The sequence below is a fragment of the Trachurus trachurus genome, assembly GCF_905171665.1.
Source record: "Trachurus trachurus genome assembly, chromosome: 24".
NCBI classification, from domain to species: Eukaryota; Metazoa; Chordata; class Actinopteri; order Carangiformes; family Carangidae; genus Trachurus; species Trachurus trachurus.
The window spans coordinates 18,074,186-18,099,678 of record NC_139910.1 but is presented as its reverse complement, the minus strand read 5'-3'; the positions used below and the strand labels follow the sequence as shown (position 1 = coordinate 18,099,678).

The window sequence follows — 25,493 nt, the reverse complement described above, 5'->3', positions numbered from 1 at the left end:
GTCGGGCGTGGTCACATAAACAAGATATTTCGGTGTCATAATTGAATTAAAAACAAACTAAACCTCACTGTCATTTTTAAACGCTTTATCATATTACTAATTTCGTTAAAATATATTTTTAAAGGCACAGTCGCGACCAAAATATGTCCCGGTGGTGATTTCACCCCCACCTCCAACATAATGGAACTGCCCACCGACGGCGTTGACCAATCAAAACAAAGTGTCTGAAATTCAAACAGATCAACGGTAGTCGCTTTTGGTGCACTCACGTCAACGGACTAGGCGTATTTAGGTTATTGTCATTTATAAGCAATGTATTAGCTACTTTTTTGTTTGTTTGTTTCATTAGAAACAAATTCGAAAGACAAAATGACTGAAGAGTCGGCTGTGACCGTTTCTGTTCGAGTCCGCCCGCTTATTGCGAGGTAAGTAACCGAGCAGTCCAAATTTAGGCTAACGTTAATTTACCCGATGCTAACACTAACGTTAGCCTGCCAGGCGTTTTATTTAAGCCTGTTTTCAGCAAATAACCGTAACTAGTGGTAAACCACATTGTAAACGCCTCAATTTGTATTGGTCGTGAATTAACGAAACCTAAATTAACGTTATAGCAGTGGAGCCACAAACGTGTCGTGACGTCCTTTTCGTCTGAATGGTGTTTAATAAGATCAACAATTCTAAAACATTTTTCTGTAGGTGATCATTTGTTTTGGCTTCATCCATCTCTACAGCGAGGGTCGATCAGGAGCTATCGTCCAGTAATATAATCTCCATAGGGAGCGAGGATGGCGCCAGTGTTTGGCTTTATTTAGCTCTGAAGCGGTACCGTTAACAGACCCAGGCTGTCACACTGTGACGTTATTTTTTTTTATCAGCCCCATGATCGCCTTTGTGCTGAAACTTTACCCGCTCTCAGCATTATGACGAGTGGTTTGTTACTTATCATTTCAAACCATGTATCACAGGCCGATTGAGACAAATAAGGCACATAAAGCCAGGAAGGGAGGAAGCCCACACAGGCACAGGGAGAACAACGACTCCTCAGAGAAAGACGTCAGGTCTGGGAATCAAACATAGAGAGTTGTGAGTTGTGAGGGAGGCAACAATGTCTGAGCACTGTCACTGTACCACCGAGCTGCTCCAATTGAATTTAATTCGTAAATAAGTCTAATTACCAGTAATTGTTTTCCATCATTTTTTGTATGTCAGCAATTCTATGGGCACATCATTTATCATTTCATCACCAGCTGAAATTATAAATGCACTTTTGAACATTTTTAGATCAGACCCTTGCTCATACTGTGTACCTAAAAAAAAAAAAAATAAATGCTTCTGTCCTGTGGAGCTGTGCATGACACATGCAACTGTTTCATTTTCTACTCCCAGTCTTTGCTCATAAAATCATTCAGGATGCATTCAGCCACAGATTAATCTCGCAGAGCGATGCCAAACATTGTACCTTGAAGATGTGCAATTAGATAGTCTGTTAATGTTTACATGTATATCTTGAATGAATCTCCTGTTTACAGGGAAGAAGATGCTGCATCGGAGAATGCAAAGCCTCCCCATCATTTTTGGAAATGTGATAAGAAATCAATTCAGCAGATTGATGATGGGAATCCCACCAAGAGCTTTAGTTTTGGTATGTATTTCAACATCTACAGGATTGAGAAACATGTTTACCAGATGTTGTGATTCCTTTGAGCCATTCAGAGTTATCTAAATGGAAATGTGCCCTGTTTGCAGACCGAGTGTTCACTTCTGATGAAACAACCAATCAGCTGTACCAGACCATTGCAAAGCCTCTGGTTGTTTCCACTGTTGCGGGATACAATGGTTTGTAATAGAAATTATAGTGAGATCAATCTTGTTGTTGTTACATCCTACACACTTTAGCTGTATGGTCCATACTGTAATTAACATTGTTGTTGTGCGTATACGTACGTTGTGCGTATGCTCCACAGGAACCATATTTGCTTATGGGCAGACTTCCTCTGGAAAGACTTTCACCATGATGGGGAGTGACCATACTCCCGGAGTGATACCTCTGGCTGTAGAGGATGTCTTCCAATCCATTGAAAATGTAAGAGTTGTATATGTTTGTGTGTATCAGTTTGTTGCATAATGGATTTTTATTCTAACCAATGGTTTGTGTTTGACTAAAGTTTCCAAAGAAGGAGTTTCTTCTCCGAGTGTCTTATATGGAAATCTACAACGAGACCGTGACTGATCTGCTGGTTGACACCTGGAAGAGAAAACCACTGGAAGTTAGAGAGCAAATCAATGTAAGTGAGCTATTGAGTTTAAGTTTGGAGCTCAGTATGTTCTGCCGACATTCAGTTTACCGGTAGATCTGTTGAAGTGGAAACCTGATTAATCTTACCAATCAGTTGCTACAATCTGGAAGAGCAATGTGTCGGACACCAATGATGTCATCGCTATATTGTTATAACAGATGCAGCCTCCTTCATGTCTACTCATCTCTTGCTTGGCCAATAGACTTTACATTTACCACACCATGCAAATATGACTGACTTGACTGAAGTTTTCCAAATATAAAAAATCTGTGGATTAAAACTTGGAATGGAAATATAACCGACCCAGACCAAGGAGGTTTTGGGGGAAGTAACAAGGGATTTTTTTTGGGGGGGGGGGGGGGGTTGCTGCAAAGCTGTCTCTGATGGATTAGGTAGATTACTGGAGAAGTGACTTAAGATAATACTGTTATAAATTCCTTGTGATCATATTTCAGAATATAATACACAAATGCAAAACCCACAAAAAACATGTGCTTTCTGTTTTCCACGATCATGATTCTGTTGATAATTACTATTACTGTCTGCAGAAAAACATTTATGTGGCTGACCTGACTGAGAAGATGGTTGTGGCTCCTTCTCAAGCCCTGGCCTGGATTCGGAAAGGAGAAAGTAAGAGCTGAGAAAATTATACAACATGATAATTATTATGTTTCCCCTATAATGATTTTACTAAGTCTTCCTCACATTTACCTCTTCACCGTCACTTCTCTTACATTTCCCTGTACGTCCTTGAGATGGTCAGGGAGGATTTTATGCACTGGTTGATGACTCAGAATGCCAAGATAATTTTAGGTTTAGTTCTACTTGCGCTCTGTCTGAGTGAAAATCATAAGTAGCCTGCTGATATTGCTGATAGTGTGGAGTTTCAGTGGCAGTACACACATAACCCAGCAGCAGCAGTGTGCAGCTGCTCAGTGAATCTAGAAGACGATGCACTTTGTGATGACCAGATATTCAAATCCATCCATATTCAAAACCTGCCTTTTGTAGAGAACCGCCACTATGGAAAAACAAAGATGAACCAGCGGAGCAGCCGCTCGCACACCATTTTCAGAATGGTAAGCAAAAAAAACCCAACATTCATCAACATGTGGTATTCAGAGGAAATGTGGATTTGACGTGATTTTGTTTTCCTCAGATTCTAGAGAGTCGAGAAAGGACTGACCCAGCATCAGGTGAAAATGCAGATGGAGCCATTATTGTATCTCATTTGGTAAGCTTTTGTTTTTTGGTTTGTGTTCTGTCTTTGTTCACTTTGCTCTCTTGTACTCTGTTGTATTTATTCTTTGTTCACTGGCTTAATCTTGTAGAATTTAGTGGATCTCGCTGGATCTGAGAGAGCAAGTCAAACAGGAGCTGAAGGTAAGACGCATAAATTAATGGATTATGAAATGCGTTCTCTAGCAGGCCTGATGTGTTGTCAGTGTTTACTGTGTGTACATCACAGTGTATACTGTATCTGCTTTATGTTTTCTCTAAGGTGCACGTCTGAAGGAAGGCTGCAATATCAATCGCAGCCTGTTCACACTTGGCCAAGTGATCAAAAAACTGACTGATGAAAACCAGGGGTGAGTAAACAATGGAAACTTCATGAACTTGTTACATTATAGCATTAGTTATCATTTGGTGAAACATGAATTTACCAGATACTGCCATTGAGAGATGATAAAGTGGCTTCTTTATATTTGTCAATTATACTATTATTATATTTAGACAAGACAAAGCCAAGATCCATGCTTAATATTCAGTTTTTAGAAGTGGTGATAGAACGGTTCCACCCATTCTTTTTCTAAGGCCAATTCTAATGCACATTATTAGTGATCAAGGCAACGGATGCTGCCCCAAGCAGACACAGATGTAAACAAAATGTTGCACTAATTTGTTGTGACGCCGCCAACAATTTGGCCGCATCACGTGCATGAATGTAAATAACCTAATTGCCTTTTTGGCATGTTCATGATGATTGGATGAAGGAATGATGGGCTGTATCTCATTGTCTCTCTTCAGGGGTTTCACAAACTACAGAGACAGTAAGTTAACACGCATCCTGCAGAACTCCTTGGGTGGAAACGCTAAAACAGTCATCATCTGTACCATCACTCCTGTCGCCCTGGATGAGACCCTCAGCACCCTGCAGGTTAGTTCCCCGACGCTGGCATCTGAGTTTGCTCCTGTGCTCGGGTGTATAGGAAATGTTGACCACTACAGTTGTGACGTTGATCCAAAAAAAGATGATGGTTAACAGAACGTTTCTTTTATTAGTTTGCCAGCACTGCAAAGAAAATGAAGAACGATCCCCATGTGACAGAGGTGTCTGACGACGGGGCTTTGCTCAAGCGGTATCGCAATGAAATTGTCGACCTCAAGCGACGGCTTCAAGAGGCAAGCGTCGTCACCCATTTGATTTTTCCTCCGCCACGTTCTTTCTTGGCCCATCACAGTATCGCTAACCTGAGCGAACAACCTCCTCCGACAGGTCTCGTCAATCACGCAGACCACAGTGACTCAGAGGGAGGAGCTCTCCCAGCTGCTCCAAGAAAGGGACCAACTCCAGAGAGAACAAGAGGACAGGATCCGAAACTTGACCAACCTGATCGTCACCAGCTCCAACCTGGTTCCTGTGAAAAAGGTATCCAAGTCGTAAAAATGCAGCTGAAAAAAAATGTCCGTCTTACTCGTCTTTGTACTGACAGCTGCTCTGTTTCCAAGATGCCAAAGCGCAGAGTCACGTGGGGAGGGAAGATGATCAGACTTTCCCGTCCATCTGACTGCGGCAGCGGTCCGTCTGACCTCAGCTTCGCAGAAACTCGGAAGAGGAAAGCTGACAACTCCTGTTTGTCTGAGCTGGCTGAAGGTAAGATATTCGCACTATGAACCATTAGTGGTATTATTATTCCAAATGAGCTGCATTGCATCTGATCATGGCTTTAATGTGCGCACGTTCTATCTCAACAGATGACGAGGACTTTGACTCTCACTGGCAGATTCCTGATGAGCGATTAGATGAAATGGACATGAGTCAGGCCTATGTGACTACTCGAAGCTTTGGAGACAGGTAGATATCTTTCTGTGAAGAAGCACATTGTAATTGACATTTTCAAGGTAGAAAATGAAATGTCTTTAATGTCTCAAGACAGGAGAATATACAATGTCATCAATTAAGTTTTGTTTTTCTCTGTTTAACTGATGCTAGAAGTGGATATGGATAAAGTCTTGTATAAAAGGACTGTGACGCTGTGATAATCTGTCCATCCATTGGCTATGCTGCTTATTCATGCAAGGTTCTCACTTGGTCAAGTGGCTGACTGGCCCAAACTGTCATAAATTGAAACTGAAAAAACAGTTTTCACCATGTGGCTTTACACTGCAACGCCATGAGCCCTGGTCTGTGAGTATTTGTAGGTAGTTCACAGTTCAGTCATCCCTGTGTTTTATCTCTTTACCAGCCCTAAAGTCTGTGGGTGCCCAGATCAGACGCGTGGGTTTTCAGAGAAGCTGTCCGACCTGGAGCTGAAGCTGGAAAAGGAGAGTCAACAGAAAGAGGAGGCCACGACAGCAGTGGAAATGTTGAACAGCAAAGTGGCCGAGCTGGAGCTGCAGCTACAAACGGAGGTCCAGCAGAGGACCGAGGCCACGGAAACCACAGGGATGTTGCAGTTGAGAGTGACCGACCTGGAGAAACAGCTGGAAGACCAGAACCATGCTCTGACTCAAGGTTTACAGGTGCAATGAGTTTAAACATACCTGCTCTGTAACTCCACACAGCAAAATTAGCTCCTTCTGCTCCTGCCATTGCTAATATGTCGACCTTTGTTTTTAGACGAGAAGAGACTTTGCAGAAACCATCCAACTGTGTGAAACTCTAGCTTCAGAGAAGGTAACTGCTGTGACCACCTTATCTCTCAAACATCTCTCTTCATCACCATCTCTCTTAGCCTGATTTGCATATTAGAGGAGAAAAATACTGTTGAGATTTGAATTTGTTTCCTGGAAAAGGTCGTTAGTAAACCATAATTGAGAAAACACTCAGTTTCTTCATCAGTTCATCCACTTATTAAGTTCTGAAGTTCACTTTGGTATTAACCAGTGATTTTACATTTTAAATCACATAAAAGAAGAGAAGTATCACCAATAAATGAATATATTCACCCAGCCATGGTGTAAAAGACCATTTGAACTGTAAATGTTTTCTGCTGAAATGTTTCCAGGACATGTTGGTTGCCGAGCGAGACTATCTGAAGGAGGAGATGGGCATGTTCATAGAGCAGACGGAGATTCTGGAGAAAGAGAAAACTGCTCTGTCAGGGGAGCTGAAGGAGAAGAGAGAGCTGGATGAGTTCAAATCCCTGGAGGAGGAATGCTGGGCGGAGGAGAAGGTAAAGCTTTCCTTTCATTCAGACCCCACTTGCAGTGAGGGATTGATATCCTGTTTGTTCCCTTTGTTTATTTCTACATTACTAAATATGTTTTTCATTACAGGTTTTTTTTTAATTATCATATTTATTTACATTGTGTTAATTTTGTCTATACAAACTTGCAGAGCCAGTTGCACAATGAAATCTCCAGCTTGAAGAATGCAAAGGAATCCTGTGAACTCCTCTGCCAGGAGCTTCAGGTGAGTTCACTGCTCTGGTTTATTACATCATTTTGTTGAAGGAATTTGTCATTAACAGTAAATACACAGTCTTTAAAGCCTTTATCCATTATTGTGTCACATTGTTTCACCCTGCTTTTTCCATATTTGTTAGACAAAATTGACACAAGTTGTAAATTCTGAAATCAAAAATGTTTCGTTTTTTTTTTCTAGAACAAAGTAAAATCTCTGTCTGAGCAGCTGAAGAGGAAACATGAATTTGAAGAGGGCCTACAGAGTATGGTATGTGTCTGTGTGGTCGTGTGTGTTTATGGGTTTTTTTTCACCTGTAAATATCAGAAACATGCAACATAAAGTCATCTATGAGAGAATGTTTCAGCAGAGAGCTACTATAACCCCGGAGCTGATGATAAATGTCCTGGAGGATTTAGTGACTTTTCTTTACCAAAATGTTTCTGATCATCTTCACAAATATCTTTACATCTGTGAAGTAATATTACATTACTCAGACATAGCTTTAAATTTGTTTTCAGTTTTAGAAAAGCAGGTGACCTCTGACGTTATGCAGTCTAATTCTGTCATGTCGTCTTCCCACAGAGCAACCAGGACCTGGCCGAGGAGGTGACCAAGCTCCGTCGCTCTCTGGATGATGCAGAGGGAGTCAGCAGGGATACAAAGAAGGAGTGGGCTTTCCTTCGCAGTCGAAACATCTTTCTGGAGGAGACGAACGTTAGTCCAGTTAACACTTTGAAACCTTTAAAATCTAGCTGATGTGGAGATCACTGACACTGCAGTGCAGGCCAAAGGCAAATGGAGTGTTTTGGTGCGTTCAGGAAAAGAGCAGAACTTTAGTTCTTGAGTGTCTATTGTGTAGAAAACAGTGTCATTTGTTTAAATAGAGTGGGACGTGCATAGTTCGTGACAGGACATACAAAGTGAACGTGTGTGATCGACAGTTTTCACAGCAGCCTCAGGTGAAATGGTTACACACCTGTGCTAAATGGTGTGTGTGTGTGTATAATATAGAGTTCATTGTCCTCTCTCCAGGTCACATTGACTTCCAACCACGGCAAGATGGAGGCTGAGGTGAACAGCCTGCGTTTCCAGCTGGAGACGGAGAAGTCGCGCTACAGACAGATGCAGAACGACCTCCAGAAAGAGCTGAATGTCGTGTTCGATGAGAACTCCAAGCTCACCACTCTGCTCGATGGCAAAGTGCCAAAAAGTAGGTGTCGAAGCTGCAGTGTTTGTACAGTGTAGCCCACGGTCTGTCGTACACGTGGATGTGAGTTGTAAGATGTTCTCTGTCTCCAGATTTGATCGACAGCGTGGAACTCGAGAGGACAGTGTCCAATCTGAGTAAAGAGCTGGCGGCGTGTCGGGAAGTTGAAGCCACGCTCAGAGCACAGCTGGACGAGCTGCCCTCACTTCAAGAACTTCCTAATAAGGTGGACAACCAGATGAAGCAGGTAAGTCCTTCAGACCTCCGTACTGGGTGGTGTCAGATGATACTAACAGTAACCCTGTGACGTGATTGTGTGTTACCTCAGATTTGTGAGATGACCGAGGAGCTGTGCACTCTTGAGGCCGAGAGGGACGGCCTGTTGTCGGCCCAGACTCAGGGTCTGGAGGAGGCTCAGCAGCTCAGAAGCTCCCTGCAGACGTCTCAGGATGAGGTCCTGAAAATCCAAGCTGATCTGAGTGCTGCTGCTCAGAGGGAGGAGGAGCTGAGGCAGCAGTGTGCCGATGTGACACAGCAGCTGGATTCACTGCACTCAGACCTGGAGCGCTCTGATTCTGAGAAGAGTCAGCTGATGGCCATCAATGAAGAGAGAGGCTTGAAGGTAATCTCAAGAAACTTCATCCTTTTTTTTTTTCACCCATCATGTCCCCTAAGGGGCTCCGTAGTTGTGAGATCATTTGGATCCAAAATCACGATTCAAATTCGATAAATTGTCCAACCTCTTGGATGTTTCCAGCTGAGCCAGCTGGATGAAGAGCTGCAGGCGCTGCAGGCTGAGAAAGACACTTTCCTGTCTGGAGCTCAGAACTCGTCAGAGGAGACGGAGAAGCTGCTCTCCACCGTGGCTTCCCTAACTGCTGAGAGAGACCAGCTCAAAACAGACATGCAGGAAAACGTCGAGATGGTCAGTCAGCATGAGACAGCTTTACAGTTAAAATGTTAACATTTATTCACCTCCATCAGATGTTCCTGGATTTTGTGTTTTGTGTTTCTCTCTGCGTATCGTAAAAGAGCATATTCTTCATCAAACAGATGATTGAGAACCAGGACGAGCTGAGGACAGCCCTGGAAAAGAACCGAGAGCAGAAGGAGCTGATCAGAGAGTTGGAAACTGCACAAACATCCACACAGGATGGGAGTCTGACTGAGATGAGTGCACAGCTGGAGGCCAAACAAACACAGGTGACAGTTTCTTAAAGTATCAGGACAGGAAGCTTTTGACTTTGTAATCTTTGGAGTTTAAATTCTGTTATTTGCACTGCTGAACAGCACAACAAAATTTACTTTAGGATTCTGGTTCAATCTCACGTAAACATGAAAATGTTACTGTGTGTTCTGCACAATTCTAATGATGAATCATTTTGAGACTGCTACAGTTTTGTATCTCTAAACAGCTTCAATAGAAATTGAGCTTGAGGTTGAAGGGTATTATAGTCTGACCTGTAGAACTGTATCATAATCCAGGAGCCTCACATTTTGTTTGTATGTCTATAATGGATCTAACCATCACTGATTTAACCCTTACACTTGAAATGGGAGCCACAGAACTTCCCATTTCATAATTCACAGACGAGCTGCGACAGTCACACTGATGTTGGTTTTTATTTTTATTTTTTTAAATACAATTATACAGATTGAGAGTGTGACTGAGGAGTTGGAGCGTGTGCGAGCAGAGAGAGACAACCTGCTGCTTGAGAGGGAGAACAGCACTCAGAGCTCCACAGAGGAGATGGAGAAGCTGCTGAGCAGAGTGACGTCTCTGAGCGAGGAGAGAGATCAGCTGCAGGAGACACTGGAGGGACTGAGACAGGAGAAGCAGCAGCTCAGAGAACAGCTGGACGACAGGATGGAGACGCTACAGACTGAGGCATGTCACTCTGAAACATGTATTATAGATCCTGTAACAGTAGTGGTGATTGACATTTTTATTTCCACATCTGCACATGCACATTGATGGAGGGAAGATATCTCTTTCAAAAGCAACACATCACACAATGACGGGGCACTGTAACTACAAATAAGCGAGACCAAATCTCCACCACAGCAGCATGAGACCTGCCTCTGATGCAGACACAGTGTTTGTTATCACCTATGGGCTGCAATATGGCAGCAAAGATGTTCTGTAGCCACCACACACTAGAAGCATCCAGTGTTTCCTTAGGAGATACATTTTTAAAACAAATCTTTCACTGCTGGGGTTTTTATGTGTGTATGTTTCATTCGAACAGACAAAGACTCTGAGTGAGGAGCTTGAGAGAGCTCGAGCAGAGAGAGACAACCTGCTGCTTGAGAGGGAGAACAGCACTCAGAGCTCCACTGAGGAGATGGAGAAGCTGCTGAGCAGAGTGACGTCTCTGAGCGAGGAGAGAGATCAGCTGCAGGAGACACTGGAGGGACTGAGACAGGAGAAGCAGCAGCTCAGAGAACAGCTGGATGACAGGATGGAGACGCTACAGACTGAGGCATGTCACTCTGAAACATGTTATAGATCTTATAACAGTAGTGCTGATTGGACATTTTTATTTCCACATCTGCACATGCACATTGATGGAGGAAAAATATCTATTTCTAATGATGTAACTGGAGATGATTATAGATAATCACATGTTTTTTTGTTGTATGTTTTCTTTGAACAGACAATGAGTCTGGGTGAGGAGCTGGAGAGAGCTCAAGCAGAGAGGGAGAACAGCACTCAGAGCTCCACAGAGGAGATGGAGAAGCTGCTGAGCAGAGTGACGTCTCTGAGCGAGGAGAGAGATCAGCTGCAGGAGACACTGGAGGGACTGAGACAGGAGAAGCAGCAGCTCAGAGCTGAGCTGGACGACAGGATGGAGACGCAACAGACTGAGGCATGTCACTCTGAAACATGTATTTTTGATCCTATAACAGTAGTGGCTATTGGACATTTTTATTTTCACATCTGCACATGCACATTGATGGAGGGAAAATATCTCTTTCTACTGATATAATTGGAGATGATCACATGTTTGTTTGTTTTTTTTTCCACCAAAACAGTAGCCAGAATGTTAAACATGTGGACAAAGCATGACAGTATTAAAACAGACAAGCATAGCAGCACATAGCTATTACAATAGTACAACTAAAACATCACACAATGACAGAGAAGTACAACCACAGATAAGTAAGACACAATCTCTACCACAGCAGCATGAGACCTGCCTCTGATGCCGACACAGTGTTTGTTCTCACTTGTTAACATGGCCAGCAATATGGCAGGAAACATGTTCTGTAGCCACCACACACTAGAAACATTCAGTGTTTCCTTCGGAGGGATATTTTAAAACAAATCTTTCACTGCTGGTGTTTTTATCTATGTATGTTTCATTTGAACAGACAATGAGTCTGGGTGAGGAGCTTGAGAGAGCTCAAGCAGAGGGGGAGAACAGCACTCAGAGCTCCACGGAGGAGATGGAGAAGCTGCTGAGCAGAGTGACGTCTCTGAGCGAGGAGAGAGATCAGCTGCAGGAGACACTGGAGGGACTGAGACAGGAGAAGCAGCAGCTCAGAGAACAGCTGGACGACAGGATGGAGATGGTGTGTTGATATTTTCTGTTTGACTGATACTTCATATCTGATGAATCTCAATCTCCTGCCTGAGTGCAAGAAGGATTATAAAGCTACACAAATGAGCCAAATTAAATATATTTGGCCATACAGATAAAATTTTACTCAACTTCTTTCTCATCAACAATGACAGACTCAAACTGTTTGACCTCAGCCTGATGTATCTTATTCTTATGAACCATAGAGCTTCACTGCAGTTCAAAACTTATTAAACCCACTTTGTAATACACATTCCTCAGTTATGACGAATGCATTCAAATTGCAAAAAACTACACTTGGCAGCTGCCTTAGAAAATTACTGAAACATTTTGAGAGGTGGAACATGTATATGTGAGCTGTCCCTAAATATGCAGGTCATATGGGGAAAATGGGTTCAGCTGAGAAATGAGGTCAAAGGGGACAGGGACATGATCTGACGGACAGACTCGTATGATTTGCGTCTTTTCAGGGGATTTGTTGGGAGTAGTTAGGACCCTCGGTTGATGCCATTTAATTCTGGACTTCCTTCACAGATGGAGCAACTTCAGGCTTCTCTGCAGGCCGTCACTGAGCAGAAGAGCCAGCTGGAAAGTGATCTAGAGAGTCATAAAGAGAAGGTGAGGGAAAGGGTTTTTTATTTATTTATTTTTTGTCAAATTGAGATCTGATGTTTTGGGGTCTACGTGGGGCAACACCATCAGTGATACTGAAGATTTCCCCTCTTGTATGGGAGAGTGCAGATGTTCAACTGTGTCTTTAATTTTAGACCACAGAGACTCTTCTGGAGCCACTACAAGAGCAGATCCAGAGAAACCTTGACCTGGAGAGGCTAAACCAAGAGAGACAAGCTCAGCTGGAGCAGGAGGTTCGTTGGATATCCTGCTTCAGACATACTGTGCTCCGGTTTGATCCTTGTCACAGTGTTCTGACATCCTCTTACTTACTGCTGGGGTTTTTATGTGTTTGTTTAATTTGAACAGACAACGACTCTGAGTGAGGAGCTTGAGAGAGCTCGAGCAGAGAGAGACAACCTGCTGCTCGAGAGGGAGAACAGCACTCAGAGCTCCACGGAGGAGATGGAGAAGCTGCTGAGCAGAGTGACGTCTCTGAGCGAGGAGAGAGATCAGCTGCAGGAGACACTGGAGGGACTGAGACAGGAGAAGCAGCAGCTCAGAGAACAGCTGGACGACAGGATGGAGACACTACAGACTGAGGCATGTCACTCTGAAACATGTATTATAGATCCTATAACAGTAGTGGTGATTTACATTTTTATTTAATTTCCACATCTGCACATGCACACTGATGGAGGGAAAATATCTCTAGAGATAGATAGATCACATGTTTTTTTTTGCCACCGAACAACAACAAAAAAACATAATGAACATCAGAGAGCAGCAGTAGATAGAATGTTAAACATGTGGACAAAGCATGACATTATTAAAACAGACAAGCATAGCAGCACATAGCTATTACAATAGTACAACCAAAACATCACACAATGACAGAAGTACAACCACAAATAAGCGAGACCAAATCTCTATCACAGCAGCATGAGACCTGCCTCTGATGTTTGTTCTCACCTGTTAACATGGCCACCAATATGGAAACAAAGATGTTCTGTAGCCGCCACACACTAGAAACAACCAGTGTTTCCTTAGGAGGAGTATTTTAAAACAAATCTTTCACTGCTGGTGTTTTTATCTATGTATGTTTCATTTGAACAGACAATGAGTCTGGGTGAGGAGCTTGAGAGAGCTCAAGCAGAGAGGGAGAACAGCACTCAGAGCTCCACAGAGGAGATGGAGAAGCTGCTGAGCAGAGTGACGTCTCTGAGCGAGGAGAGAGATCAGCTGCAGGAGACACTGGAGGGACTGAGACAGGAGAAGCAGCAGCTCAGAGAACAGCTGGACGACAGGATGGAGATGGTAAGAACATGGGCCTAAGTTGTATATTAAGATTCTGGTATTTTCTGTACACTTTCACTGAAATTTCTTATTCAAATACTGAAGACTATCAGATGTACAGAATCAGAAGCTTTCTCCGGAGCTCATTGGCAGTTATCAACCTAAATACAGATATCAGATCTGAAATTGTAGTTTGTTATGATAATAAAACTCACTTGAATGCCAATATTTAGTCTAGTTAAACAATGTGAAAAGAATGATGTCGAAAGCGATGATAAAACATCTCCAGATGGCCAGAGCAAACCACGGCCACGTTCTCACATGTGTTTCCTCTGTGCCATGTAATTGCAGTGTGAGTTGCAGCAGCAGCAGCTCAGCTCTGAGCCTTTGTCACTGAGAGAGGAGCAGGACGCTCAACAGCTTGAACAGGTCAGATCATCATGTTCTCCCACTTACATCTGGTTGACTTTATTACTTTATTTATTTCGCTGTGCCCAACGTTGAGCAAGACTTGAAGAAACAAAACAAACACAGGCTGACTTGGCTCCTGTGGAAGAGAATTATTTCTGCAAGCTGGATGCTCTTTTCTTAAAAAGCAGATAAAGGACCTAGTGAGAGAATCTGAATGATGTTGAAGATGTTAACAATCCCTCCATGTGCACCCCAGGTCCAGGAACTGGAGAAACGTTTGGAGGAAGCCCTGGCAGAGGGGAGCCAGTTGAAGTCCGACCTCCAAGAAAACGTTGAACTCGTAAGTTTTTATTTTCACCTTGTTTTTGATAAATATACACTGACATTTTCAACAAAACACTAAACTTTATTTCTATAGCATCACTCATAACATGAATTGAAACAGAGGGGCTATCACAAGGCAACATACCTGAAGATGTTAAAGAAATAACTAAATGAAGCAATGATGTTGTGAGAAAGTACTCTCGGAGGATACTGATGAATGTTTAAACAATTTAAAGATTAAAATCACAAAACAATGATTAATGCATCTCAAATGAAGTGTGTAACTGTTTCTAACTATATGAACAGAGGCAGCCTCCCTGTAGTTTTTGCACTTTATTCGGTCCATTTAACACTGTGAAGCGATCTACAGACATTTAGAACAAACCGTGAGTTCAAAGACGTGAATACAAGGCAGTGTAAACTTTGCTGTGGTGTAATGTGTTCCAGATGATCGAGAACCAGGAGGAGCTGAGGGCGTCTCAGGAGAAGATCAGAGTTCTCCAGGATGATATCGGCGTGCTGAGGAGCGAGAAGGCAGAGCTGGAGAGCAGACCTCAGAGTGAGGGAGGAGCAGAGCGAGCCCTCCAGATACAAGAACTTCAAACTCAGGCAGGACTCAACACTCAGAACACACAGCGAACCTGCTTTGTTGAAAAGCTTGTTCATGCCTATATGTTAAATTCATAACCTTCCCTGTATCTTCATTAATTACAATGAGATGTTCCTCCACAGATCGAGAGTGTGACTGAGGAGTTGGAGCGTGTGCGAGCAGAGAGAGACAACCTGCTGTCGGAGAGGGAGAACAGCACTCGGAGCTCCACAGAGGAGATGGAGAAGCTGCTGAGCAGAGTGACGTCTCTGAGCGAGGAGAGAGATCAGCTGCAGGAGACACTGGAGCGACTGAGACAGGAGAAGCAGCAGCTCGGAGAACAGCTGGACGACAGGATGGAGACACTACAGACTGAGGCATGTCACTCTGAAACATGTATTATAGATCCTATAACTATAGTGCTGATTGACATTGTTTCCACATCTGCACATGCACATTGATGGAGGGAAAATATCAATTTTGACTCATATAATTAGAGATGATCACGTGTTTGTAGTCACCGATAAAGCTGAAGGACTGGATGGAGATGGTGTGTTAATATTGTAGTGGAGCTGATGGGACAATTTTTTATTTAAAGTTGAATTAATTTCCCACATCTGCACATGCACATTGATCTTGGGAAAATATATTTTTGCTCATATCGTTAGAAATGGTTATGGATTATCAGGTCTTGATCATTTAGAGGTGCAATCAGCTGATCCACAGCGGCACGCATTACAAAAAGCATACATTTTTAGTGTACTGCATCACTGTTGGAGTCAGACTCCAGTGGTCAGTAGAGGAACTGCAGCCTTTGGTGCGTGGACTTCAGCCTCTGAGGTTGATATCTGTTTGGCACTAAGCAGATTAAATGTCACCAGTGTCTGATTTGTTGATGAAAGTATTGTAAGGATTGAAATGAATAATTGACCGACATCTGCTTCAACAGATGACACAGCTGAATACTTCTTTACTGGCTGTTGGTGAGCAGAAGAAACAGCTCGAAGATGATCTGCAGCAAGAGGTGGGAACTGGGCATCACTATGATAATACGTTCTTAGTAGTTTTGTACTTTTATCTGGTTTTTAAGGTTTTCTTATTTGGTGGATACTCATTGTCAGTTTTGTTTTTAATGTATGCATATTTTTTTTCCCTAATTGTTCTGCTTCATGAATGTTTGTACATCAGGCTGATGTGAGAATATTTTTGCTTTAAGGTTTCCACTTCACAAAAGCTCCTCACATCGGTCCAGGAGGAGCTGAGTGAACAGAAGCAGATGAACTTTGACCTGCAGAAGCTGAGTCAGGACAAGGAGCACCTTCTAGATCAACAGGTAAGTGTCTAACACCCCACGGTGTTATAAATGGCTAGAATAAACCTTTCTGAAACACAGCAGGATGAAACTTTCATTGTTCTGTTTGTCATAGATAAGGACTCTGACAGAGAAACTGGAGAACGCTGAGGCAGAGAGAGACAGTCTGCTGTCAGAGAGGACAGCCAGCACTCAGAGCTCCACGGAGGAGATGGAGAAGCTGCTGAGCAGAGTGACGTCTCTGAGCGAGGAGAGAGATCAGCTGCAGGAGACACTGGAGGGACTGAGACAGGAGAAGCAGCAGCTCAGAGCGGAGCTGGAAGACAAGATGGAGACGCTACAGTATGAGGTTTGTGAGAGAGAAATGTACATTGATACAACCACATCCACAACTCAACTGTACGTCTTTTCCATCGGGTGTAGGTCTCTAAATCTGAAATTAAATTAATGTTCAAAATAAACATACATAAAAAATTTACAAAATCTAATCCGATTTATCAATCAATTGGAAACAACTTAAATGAGGGATCTGACTGCTACAGTATAAACACAGGTGGTGATTGTGTTATTGTGTGTTCCAGATGATCGAGCACCAGGAGAAGCTGAGGGCGTCTGAGGAGAAGATCAGAGTTCTCCAGGATGAGATCGGCATGCTGAGGAGCGAGAAGGCAGAGCAGAGAGCCCTCCAGATACAAGAGCTTCACAATCAGGCAGGACTCAACACTCAGCACACACAGTGAACCTGCTGCCAAGCTGGCTGCTTTATTAAAAAGCTTATTCATGACCTTCCCAGTATCTGAAATTACAATGAGATGTTCCTCCACAGATCGAGAGTGTGACTGAGGAGTTGGAGCATGTGCGAGCAGAGAGAGACAACTTGCTGTCGGAGAGGGAGAACAGCACTCGGAGCTCCACAGAGGAGATGGAGAAGCTGCTGAGCAGAGTGACGTCTCTGAGCGAGGAGAGAGATCAGCTGCAGGAGACACTGGAGGGACTGAGACAGGAGAAGCAGCAGCTCAGAGAACAGCTGGACGACAGGATGGAGACACTACAGACTGAGGCATGTCACTCTGGAACATGTATTATAGATCCTATAACAGTGGTGATTGGACATTTTTATTTCCACATCTGCACATGCACATTGATGGTGGGAAAATATCTATCTTGACTCATATAATTAGAGCTGGTAGAGCTGGGCGACAGGATGGAGATAGTGTTTTGATATTTTCTATTTGACTGATACTTCATATCTATTGAATCTCAATCTGCTGCCTGAGAACAGAGGGAGTTATAAAGTTGCACAGATCGTCAAGGCTCTTGAGCAAAATTCATGATATTTGGTTATACAGATAAAATTCAAGTCACATGTTAAAAAATAAGCAAGACCAAATCTCTAGATCATGCACCACAGCAGCATGAGACCTGCCTCTGATGCAGGCAGAGTGTTTGTTATCACTTGTTAACATGGGCAGCAATATGGAAACAAAGATGTTAGTAGCCGCCACACACTTGGAGCATCCAGAGATATGTTTAAAACAAATCTTTCACTGCTGGTGTTTTTATGTTGAACAGACAAAGACTCTGAGTGAGCAGCTTGAGAGAGCTCGAGCAGAGAGGGACAACCTGCTGCTCGAGAGGGAGAACAGCACTCAGAGCTCCACGGAGGAGATGGAGAAGCTGCTGAGCAGACTGACGTCCCTGAGCGAGGAGAGAGATCAGCTGCAGGAGACACTGGAGGGACTGAGACAGGAGAAGCAGCAGCTCAGTGAACAGCTGGACGACAGGATGGAAATGGTAAAAATCATCTGTGCAGTTATGCAGTGCCATTGATAACCCAACAGCAGTTACTTAACCCTGCACTACTCTCTACTGTCTCCTCCAACCACAGATCTCAGACATCCAGGAGCAGCTGACGGTGCAGCAGCAGTCTGAGAGAGGAGAACATGAGGTACATTTGCAGCAGGAAATAGGTGCAAAGCTATTTCCTTGCAAAGTATTCAAGCAGTAGCACCATCCATTCAAAAACTTATCATGTTATAGCACTGTCACATTTCCAGTGTACAAACATTTGCTCCATTCCCCACTTACTTCTGCTGAAGCCCAACAAGAGACACAACAGAGAAGTGCGTTTAACCCACATCAAAAGCATGACATATTTTTCTCTTCCATTCACTGAGCCTGACTTTAGAGCTGATATGTGCTTTGGAGAGTAAATGATTGTGATGATTGAATACTTTTGTTTTTCAGTTACTGGAAAACAAGGCACAGTTTTCATTAGTCTGTTATCCAGCATCAAACAGGACAAGCCAAATTATAACGTGATACCACATCATCATCACTGAGAAATGACAGTGATGTGGATCTGGTTCTGGTGGATGGATCATAAAAAATCTATTCTATTTATTTCATTTAAAAACAATCAGACAAAACAGATCTTAGGAAAAGTACATGATGATAATAATATGACAAACAAATAAAATAGACAAATACATGAAATTGGTTTAATGCTTGAAAAGGAGAGAAGCTGTGTCTATATGACAATGTTGTTATAGATTTGACCTTTTTTTTCTCTTTCCTCTCCTCAGTTGCAGCAGCTGAGTCGTATGGATCAGGACTCGCTGTCCTCCAGGCTGCACAGCTCCACTGAGCAGCTTCAGGTAATGTCACCTGTCAACTGATCATGAAGCACTGAGCAACAGATTTAGTGTCTTTCTTTTTCAAATGAACCTTTCCATCGAGGAGAATCTTCTGTTGCTCTGAGTGACAGGCATAACAGTACACTCAGATGTCACAGGAGTAAACATTGACATGAATGAGCTCTTGCCCCTCTCTTATACCCCTTTCCCACTGGCCAAAAAACCCGTTTAAACCCGCTAACAATCGGCTTTTGGTGGCAGTGGGAAAGGCGCACCGAGCCGCGTCTTATACCCCTTTCCCACTGGCCAAAAAACCCGTTTAAACCCGCTAACAATCGGCTTTTGGTGGCAGTGGGAAAGGCGCACCGACGCGGGTCAAACGACTCGGCAAGCGACGCGGGTTAAAATCGCCTTTAATCGGCTCGGCTCTGCTCGGCTTGCAGTGGGAACGCCAGACCCGCGTCAACCCGCTAATTTACGTGATGACACTGAACGTTACGTGACGCTACGTCATCGCGCCGGTCGCGTCTCATGTCACGCACCAAAACAAAGCTCTGCTCCGCTCTGCTCTCATCCGAGACTGGGATCAAAAGATCAGAGAACACTGACCAAAAACGATTGAAAAAAAAGAAAAGAAAAGAAGCGACAGTCTGTTTAACTGACGTGTTGTGCCGCGGACGTCCGTCATCCGGCCGCAGCAGACTCTCTGTCCTCCGCGGTCCTGGTGCTCCAGGTCAGCCAGCCAGAGAGTCTGCCTCGGCGGACGGACACTCCGCGGCGGGCGGCTGTGGCATGACTGTGTGTGTCTCTTGCACCGCGGATGAGAGCGGGGCGACTGGTTTATGCTCTGTCTGATCCCTCAGCGGGGGTCAGACTCGGCTCATTTTGGTCAATGGGAAAGGGGCAAAATGCCGATTGTTAGCGGGTCGAGCCGCGTTTAAAAAACCCGCGTCGACCCGCTAATTTTAGTGGGAAAACGGCTTTAGAAACATCACAGAACAGCTGTAGTTTGGTAATGGTTCAGACTAGAGGTCTGGAGGTCTCAGTTCAGTTTCAGTTTAATTTATTTGACAAGGGACAGTGTACATTAATAAAACATTGTAGAAAAAAAAGAATGTAAATGCACCCGAGTTAGCTAAAAAAGCTCGTTTTCATTGCCAAAAAGCTAGCTTCTCAGCTTTTTGACTGGAGAAATGGAAAACATGAAGACAACTTAATTGTAAATTTGACTGTAGTGAAAAAAATATTTTATTAAATACCTTTTTTATTAATGTTTTTTTTTTTTTTGGCTTACTATGTTGCATCTGAAGTTATTATTTTGTCCTTCCTAATCAAACACATGACAATAAAGGACACTGCTGACCCTGCTGAACTGCTTTCATTGCAGGAGTCCTTCAGAGGTTTCCAGCACTTTATTGACACCTGGCACGGTCAAAACGCTGCGCCTTTGGACAAGTCCCTAAGGATCCAGTGTTCCCTGAAGCCTCATCAGCTGAGCTCTCTTCCAAAACCTGTCATGGATTCCTATAACGCCATCTGTGAACTGGGACTTAAGACTGTTCAGAGTCAGCGAAGCATTGTGGTATATATCAATATCCTTTTTCAGATATTTTATAGAGGTCTAATGCCTTCTGATCAGATGGTAAACCCAGAAATCGCTGCTTTCCGTTTTCCAGATTTGTCCGGATCAGCAGGCCAAGAGCTACAGGAAGCTGTTCGAGGAGCTGGTGAAGGAAGACCTGGCCGTGTTTGAGGAGAGGCGGCTGCAGGATGTGCTGCTGTGCAGAGTGCAGGCGCCCAGCTACTCTGTGAAAGACACGGACCTCAACGCCCTGTGGGAGCACAGACTGACCGAGCTGCTGGACAAGAGACAGCTCTATCAGCAGGTGAGTGTGTGCTGCTGATGGACAAGTCGTATTTTTATTATCATCACTGTCATGTTTTTTTTTTTTTAGTTTAGCTCTCTTGCCATTTTGATTATATTTCAGTTAATTGTGCAGTCCTACAGCTCACTCAGGTCATGACAGAGGAACCTGTGACTTCTATATTACAGTATCTTCTATGTATTAATTCCTCCAACATCACTGAACTCTAACTCTGTTGGTTCTGTAGAAAATGGCCGCTGTTCTGCAGAAGCTCTGGGCCTACACGTCGTCCGTTCCCATCGAGCTGTCAGCCGAGGTCAGAGAGAGGGAGAGGTTCAAGGAGCAGCTGCAGGCCATCTTCAGCACCCAGCCTGTCAGCTCCAGCCACCTGAACAGCGTCATGAGCTGTGAGCTGAAACGCAGGTCTGCAGTAGTTCACACCCAGAAGAGATATTTGCAGGTAACGTCCAACATTATCTTCCTCCATGGGCAGGAGCAGGTTGTGTCTAAGTTTTACCGTTATTGAGTGTTTTTATTTTTCCATGTGAATCCTAGGTGATGATTTTTTGTATTTACAAGATAGAAGCCCAATGTTTTATAGCATTGTGTGACCTTAACAGGGCACCATTTTCAAATCTCAGAGGGCTCATCACTAGTTGTCAGTATCAAGCTGCAAATTTGCAATGTAGAAACACATCACACTGAAATCTGTGGAATATTGTGTTGTTAATAGTTCAATAACTGCTGCCATATTGGATAATATGCTGAAGTGTTTTTTGTTTTCATATCTTTTTTTATTCTTCATCATTTAAAATTGTGTCTTCAAAGTCACCAAAATATTTGATTCTCCTGAGACCAGTAAAATAATGTGTTTTTTATTTATTCAGGACTTTTTCAGGCCATAACATTTTGACCATTTTAGTAAATAGCACGGTTTTACACATGTGATGGCAGTGTGTATGATGCATTTTCCAGTGATTTTTAACATGATTTAGCTAATACTCTTGTCTTTCTAACATGGCCTCGTCTGTGCACCTTTCACAGGGCTTCATCGGTGAACAGAGTGGTCTGTTTGAGGAGCTGAAGGAGCTGGAGGCTCAGGCTCATTCCCTGCTCACAGAGGAGAGAAGCAAAAGCGCCACTCTGCTTCAGGCACTGGAGGGAGCTCCCCTGAAGACGGAGCTGTCCCTGCTGAACGACAACCAGCAACTTGTTGTTCAGCTCCAACAAATGCAAGACAAAGTCAAAGTATGTCTGTTTTTACATCTCTCTGTATCTGAAGTATGCAACAGGGGTTGTGTGAAGTAATGTGCTGCACACACCTCTTATGTAGCGTAGCCTGAACAGGTCTTCATATTCAATATTCTTTGTTCAGCAGTTGATCTCAAAACAACTGGAGGCCTTGTCTACCGTCTTTTCTAAGCAGCTATTTCTCTGTTTTCCAGGCTCTGTGTGCAGAGAACAATCAGCTGGAGGACGCTCACATGACTGCCAACCACAGAGTGTCCAACCACAAAGAGGCCACCCAGCTGCTGCAGACAGAGCTGCAGGATAGCCGTGCACAAGTTGAGGAGAAAGAGAACGCAATCCAGACCCTCAGGAGCAAACTGCGAGAATCTGAGGTTTGTCCAAAGATTATAACGACTTCTGTCTCAGAGTATGATGCTATACTCGGAGCTCATTTATTGCAATTATTCATTTTTGTTCTTGAAGCAGGTGATTTTTTTTTAACCTACATTCATATGCTGATTTTGTCTTCTTTTTTTTGTCTTTTTCTGTATCAGAAAAATAAATCCCCTAGCGCAGCAGAGCTGGAACGACTAAAGACTAAACTGTTCAAAGTGGAGGTGGAGCTGAGTTCAGCAGCTGATAAACACCGAGAAGAGTAAGGATCATTTTAATCCTGTGTTTTTATCTTGTCTTTGCCCAGGAGGCTGTTGAAATGTCAGGTTATCTCTGCTGGTCTTCAGAATGTGTTAGCATTGTGTTAGACGGTCACTTTCCTCAGCACAGAAGGTTCATTTGTGGTTTGCCGACTGATTTTGACTGAGTTTTTCCTCCTCTCAGGATCCGGGAACTGAACACAGTGCTGAGTGAAAGGGAACATTCACTCCGGAAGCTGAAGGAGACCCTGAGGCTGTCACAGCAGCAAGGAGAGGAGTCATGTAAGTCGCTGCAGGCTTTAACATAGTGACTGTTTCATTGTTGTTACACAAATGATCACAGATGAGACACCTCTATTAGAAACACTTGTCTTCCATTAAATCTGTTGATCTCACAAATACCTGAATGAATGAACTGAGCTTTAGTTTAGACCTGCAGTCATTTTATGGCAGGCTTTAGCAGTTGAAACAATCACCATATCACCCTCAAGTTGAGACGTTGAACACATCACGGCTGTTTATTTCCACAAAGATCAACACAATGATCATGTGTCGTGGTGTTTAGCTCAATAATTGGTCTCCACCAATTCCTCTTTAGCTGCTAAATGCTCCACTATTTTCTGTCCTTTTACGCTGCACAAAACACCTGCTAATAGGGCTGGGTGATGTGGTCAGTAATATTATTATATTTTTTTAGACTATATGACAATACACCATATACCAGTATGTGGAGATACTTTTTAAATGTCTTTAATTGGACTTAATTTAGCAATTTGATGCATAAAGAGACACACTAGAGGTTTGACTGTGTACTGAGCATACGAAGAGTTCTCTGCATGGGTGGAAATACAAACTGGTGTGACGATGTGAAATGAGCAGGTGTTGACTGCAATACTAACACTAATGTTGTTCTGTTGAATGTAGTCCTGCAGGGCGAGGACCTCCATACTAAACTGACCAACCCCAGAGGTTTGGTGATCAAGAGCAGCATCCTCCTGGAGAAGACCAAGCTGGAGGAGGAGGTCAAACAGCTTCAAGTGAAAATAGCTGCTCTAGAAAGGTAAAATAATCTGTTTTTAATCTAGAACAACTGGGACATTTTTTTTCTCGGCTTGCCCTGAGTATCTCCTCCTGTGTCTCTACAGCTTGGCTTCCAGTCAGCAGGTAGAGATCAGCAAATGGAAGAGCAGAGCCATCAAGCTAAAAGTGAAGAGCAAACCCGAAGGGGACAAGTCCACATCCCCCAGCAGTCCCAACAAGAGGGGACTTCCAATGACCTCGGACTGCGCCAACTTCCTCAGCTCTCCTAAGAAGTTTAAGGTTACTCCTAGGAAGCTGCTGGACTCTCCTAGGAAGCTGTTGGACTCTCCCAGGAAGCTGCTAGACTCTCCCAGGAAGCTGCTGGATTCTCCGAAGGTCTCTCTGCTCGACTCCTCCAAAAGCAGATTCTTTGATATGGGCGGGAGCTCAGAGATCCTGTCCAGAACTTGTCCCAAGCAGTTCTTTGACAACTCCAGCCTTGGCACCATTCCTGGTACGTGACCACCACAGCTCAGCTTTATTGTAGCTCAACTTGTCTGTTACTCTCTCATAACACTGTCTGAACACCTTAAGGACCCGAGCCGATTGTTCTGCCAGAGGATGATGATGATACAGCAGCTGGAGAGACGGGTAACTGCTGCTTGTGTTTGAGGGATCACTGGTTCATTACTAACAAACACAACGGGTGATGGGACTTCATCTGTCGGCCACTGAGCTTTAAACATGACTGGTGCACAGCTAATTTCACCTTTCTATTTTTAAGCATCCCTTCACTGACCGGCTTCCACTCATTTACTGAACAAGGTCAAAACTTGGAATAAAGAAATCCAGTCCAAATCAAAACACTATACAAAGTCTTAATTACAATTTAGCCCAAACTGAAATTGCTGAACTTCAAACCTTCTACTCCAATAGTCCTGCGATTGATCCCCCTTGAGATGTGCAGTTCTCAGTCACTTCAAAGATTGTTTGTGATGCTGTATCACTGCATTTAAAGGAACGTGTCTCTACTTGTAGAGGTGAACAGTATGGACAGGATAAATACAGGTTCATATACATGCAAACAGTCAAATGACTTACCATCTCAAATAAGTTGGAGACTCAAACTTTTAAGATACTTCCTCCATTATTTTTGATTAAATTAATCTGAAACTCTATATTCCTACTATTTTGCCTTGGTGTACAGTTTGTTGTTTTCTCTTTGTCTCAACAATTCTGTGTTTTTCTTCACCTGGTGAAAATGGGCTTCCATATCACAACACTGATCACAATAATTACCAATTTTCACATTTAAAGATGTAGCGACTGAAATGTAAATCCACAAGCCACTATAATGTATTGCTGTAAAAATGTCAACCATGTTTTGTCTCATTAAAACAACAGTGCAGCAGCGTGCACACTAAACATTGTTGTTTACAAAAGGGGAATGGTGGAGGTGGTGAGTTTATGTTGGCATCAGTGAGAGTGAGACAGAAAGTTATTGAACTGATATTAGTATCATTATTGGCTTATTTAACAGGTGTACAAACAGCACTCCAGTCAGATAAAACACATTTCACAGATGGCTGAAACGTTTAATAAGAGCAAATCATTGAAAACAAACTTGACATTCACATTTGCTTTTAGACCTTTATGAATGGAACATCTTCTGAAGGACAGAGGCCAGTGCGATTCACTTTGTTACTGTATGTTACATGAGTATTCATTTCTCTGCTCTGTGTGTTTACAGATCTGGATGCCGGTGAACCCAGGCAGGAGAATTGGCTTCAGTCTCCAAAGAAGGAGGACATGTGTAAAACCCAGTGA

General features: G+C 43.3%; 1 protein-coding gene across 1 annotated transcript; it reads left to right on the top strand.

The window, feature by feature from the left end:
• Positions 1 to 364: 364 nt before the first annotated feature.
• cenpe (centromere protein E) lies at positions 365 to 25,493 on the top strand (the record flags this gene model as incomplete). The annotated part of the gene is made up of 51 exons (XM_084000776.1): positions 365 to 425; positions 1,530 to 1,642; positions 1,747 to 1,836; positions 1,965 to 2,083; positions 2,166 to 2,285; positions 2,846 to 2,927; positions 3,309 to 3,376; positions 3,457 to 3,531; positions 3,629 to 3,680; positions 3,799 to 3,886; positions 4,326 to 4,455; positions 4,581 to 4,700; positions 4,795 to 4,947; positions 5,028 to 5,172; positions 5,274 to 5,373; positions 5,765 to 6,041; positions 6,139 to 6,195; positions 6,527 to 6,694; positions 6,859 to 6,933; positions 7,126 to 7,194; positions 7,510 to 7,641; positions 7,960 to 8,137; positions 8,227 to 8,381; positions 8,463 to 8,756; positions 8,892 to 9,059; positions 9,188 to 9,337; positions 9,789 to 9,869; positions 11,570 to 11,710; positions 12,253 to 12,336; positions 12,486 to 12,584; positions 12,700 to 12,933; positions 13,447 to 13,647; positions 14,809 to 14,970; positions 15,094 to 15,327; positions 16,167 to 16,283; positions 16,378 to 16,611; positions 16,844 to 16,972; positions 17,089 to 17,322; positions 17,835 to 18,056; positions 18,151 to 18,210; positions 18,848 to 18,919; positions 20,286 to 20,480; positions 20,575 to 20,784; positions 21,011 to 21,223; positions 21,808 to 22,011; positions 22,209 to 22,385; positions 22,548 to 22,648; positions 22,831 to 22,928; positions 23,571 to 23,706; positions 23,792 to 24,180; positions 25,417 to 25,493. The coding sequence occupies exons 1-51, from the start codon at positions 370 to 372 to the stop codon at positions 25,491 to 25,493; spliced, it is 7,338 nt and encodes a 2,445-aa protein (XP_083856902.1). The 5' UTR covers positions 365 to 369.